The 2,970-nt window shown below is 24.9% G+C and overlaps 1 protein-coding gene across 1 annotated transcript in view; it reads right to left on the reverse strand.

Moving 5' to 3' along the window:
• Positions 1 to 860: 860 nt before the first annotated feature.
• LOC123005675 overlaps positions 861 to 2,970 on the reverse strand; it is a 3,409-nt gene continuing 1,299 nt past the window's right edge. Inside the window, exon 3 of the mRNA XM_044399530.1 lies at positions 861 to 1,032. Coding sequence (XP_044255465.1) covers positions 901 to 1,032 — 132 coding nt within the window. The 3' untranslated portion in view covers positions 861 to 900. The remainder of the gene's footprint in view (positions 1,033 to 2,970) is intronic.

The raw sequence follows: 2,970 nt of genomic DNA on the forward strand, positions 1-2,970 counted from the left end.
AAATTTCTTTGTACAAAATTGATTAACATACTTTTTAAGTAAAATATAAAAAATAAGCCAATTCCCATACTTGGACTTAAAAAAACAGACAGGTTTAATAGTAGTCTAACTACAGGAAATTTCTGTTGATTTGAAATTAAGTAAAAAAATTCAGACAATTATTAGCAACTAAAGTCCAATTTTCTTCTTAAATTTGTATTTCTTTTTAATCTTTTAATTATTAAAAGTTTAAAATCAAGAGAAAAATACAGTTTTCTTTCCACTGATTACAGATTTGCTCGTTTCAGGTGAAGCAAAAAATGTTTTTCCTGCATTTTCGACGTAAAATCAAAAACAATTTTTTCTCTTGTAAATGCAATCATCGAAATTTTAAAAAAATCATAGTTACACCTGAGAAAAATTACTAGAAATAAGTCAAAGACCAGGAAAAAGAAAAACGCTTAATTGAAAAAACTCTATCACCACAAAAAATGTTTTATTTTTGGTTGTTTAACAAATTTTAAAAATTGTTCACGAGGTCTGCTGTAATTTCCGCAAATTAATTAATTACTTTTTCAATGTTGCTTCCATTTCTTTATCTTATAGCTAAATTTCCTCCTCAATTCCTCATTTATCTTATTGTTTTAGTTATTTATAGTTTGATGGCGCAGTTGAACAAGTAAAGAATGTCTTTTTGCAATAACTAAAGAAAAAAAGTTGTTTACAAAGGGATTAATTTTTATTTAATTACTCTATTTTGCGTTGTATATAACTCAACTCATTACTTTTTTATATGAATTCGCCACGAGAATTAATTTTCCACAAACAGAAAATCCCAACATTCCCTATAAAAAATAAAAAAGTAAATAATTACACAAGTATAAAAAAGATAATGTTTTTAATAATAACATGCTTTACATCTTAATAATAAGCTTGATGGTATGGAACAGTCGACAAAACCGACACTTTATCTTTGGGTTTCCTGTAAAAAGATTGGTTTTTATACGAGACGTAACAATCGCAGGGTTCCGGGCCAGGGGATCTTCTGTTCGCCTAAAAAAAAAAAACAAATCAAATTATTTCATTAAATGATTTCAGGAAGTAATCAGGAACAAATCACAAATAATGGCCTTTTAATAACACTTAAAACTCAATTGTTATAAATATTTAGTAAATTTTTTCTTGTCATACATTAAAAATGGAGGCAATGTTAATTAAGTGATTTCAAGGTTGGTCACGTAGCCTTATCAGTCTTACACGCAAAAGAATAAACAGATAATTAATTGAATTTCATTGAATTAAATTTAAATATCAGCAGTAATATGCAATCATCTCCAAGAAGTGAGGTTATTTTTAATTTTTATTAAAACCAATTTGTTCAAATTTATTATAAACAAGCTATTTTTTGTTCCAGTGGTGTGAAACGCAGCGAAAATATTTATGCAATTATCATTAAACAATGTCTTAAATGTTTAAAATTTTATTCCACAATTTCAGGATTTTTTTAAATTTATATTATAGGAGTATTTTAGATTGAAAACCAGTTTACACATTTGAGTTTGGATAGTAAAAATTTAATTTAGCTCTTAAAGTGCGTCTTTTGTACATAAAAGAAAAAGAATATAAATACAAAACTCAAACTAAAGCACTAAAAATTTAAATTTATTTATAGTTCGAGCTGTAACTGTAAAATTGTAAATTCAGTTATTTTAATTAAATAATCAATTAAAAATGTAAATAAAATGTCATAAAGAAATTCTGCAAAAAGGTGGAACCAAATATTTTACCTGAAATCAGCAAAACTTATTTCTGATCGTAGTATTTTGTGTTGCCTATATGCATATTCAACTTTACGAGTACAAAACTGAAGGGGTGAGTGAATGTAACATTTTTTGAAAACTGCTATTTTCTTTTAAAAAATTTTTTTTCGCAATATTCTTTTATTGAAAAAAAATTTTAAGTGTTGGTTTCTATTAGGAATGAAATAACACTATTTTTACTTAATTCTTACTTTCCGACGTATTTTTGACTAAATTTTGCGAAATAATTGCGTTTTTTATTGAAAAATGATTTAAAACGCTCGAAAAGAGCATAAATTATGTCGTTTTTTCTTTAGTCTGGTATATGTATTAATTTTGGTTTGTTTTTTAGAAAGAATTAAAGAAAAAACTTTGTTTTAGACTTAAAAAACGCAAGTAAATGTTTGAAAAAAGCAAAACTAACATCATTTTCAAATTAATTATGTGATTTTTCGGCTTATTTTTGACGAAATTTTGTGCTTTTGATTGAAAAATCTGCTAAAACGTTTGGAAAAGCAACTAGATGATTTTTCTTTCGCCTCAAAAACATGCTTAAACTCTCCAAAGAAGCAAAAATAATTTTAGTTTCGTGATAGTTTATTAATTTTTTACCTCATTTTCGACGAAAATTTTCAAAACAATTGCGATTCTGACTAAAAAACGTCCTAAAACGGAAAAATGGTATTATTTTTGAACAATTTTTTTAGCACAATCTAAAACAGTAAAAACAACATCATTTTTGAGTAAATTTAGCGATTTGTGACGAAATAATTTTGTAAATTTTTTATAGAAAAATGTGCTAAAACGACCAAAAAATCATAGAAAAAGTTATTTTTAACCCAATTTGGTAATTTTTCAATATGTTTTAACAGAATCATTATTATAAAACTAAATTAAACATTATATTCAAGTCTATAGTGAAACAAACAAAAGTAACACTAAAAAAAAATAGACAAAATACAATGTTTTTAAATATCCCTAATTGTTTGGTTTAAAAGGCGGTAGTGATCGATAATTTCCTGTTCTCCACAAAGTAATTATGATAAATAAATGTCATTACAAGTTAAAAAAAAATGTCATTTTATAATTTTGTCTCAAATAATTTATTAAAAAAATATTAAGAAACTTAAAAAAAATGATTCAAAACAACGGCCAAAAAGCGATCAATTTTTTATTTTTTAAGTGAAATATA

The sequence above is a fragment of the Tribolium madens genome, unplaced genomic scaffold (genome assembly GCF_015345945.1).
Source record: "Tribolium madens isolate multiple individuals breed KSU strain unplaced genomic scaffold, Tmad_KSU_1.1 Scaffold_11;HRSCAF=98;Tcas5.2_LG3b, whole genome shotgun sequence".
NCBI lineage: Eukaryota > Metazoa > Arthropoda > Insecta > Coleoptera > Tenebrionidae > Tribolium > Tribolium madens.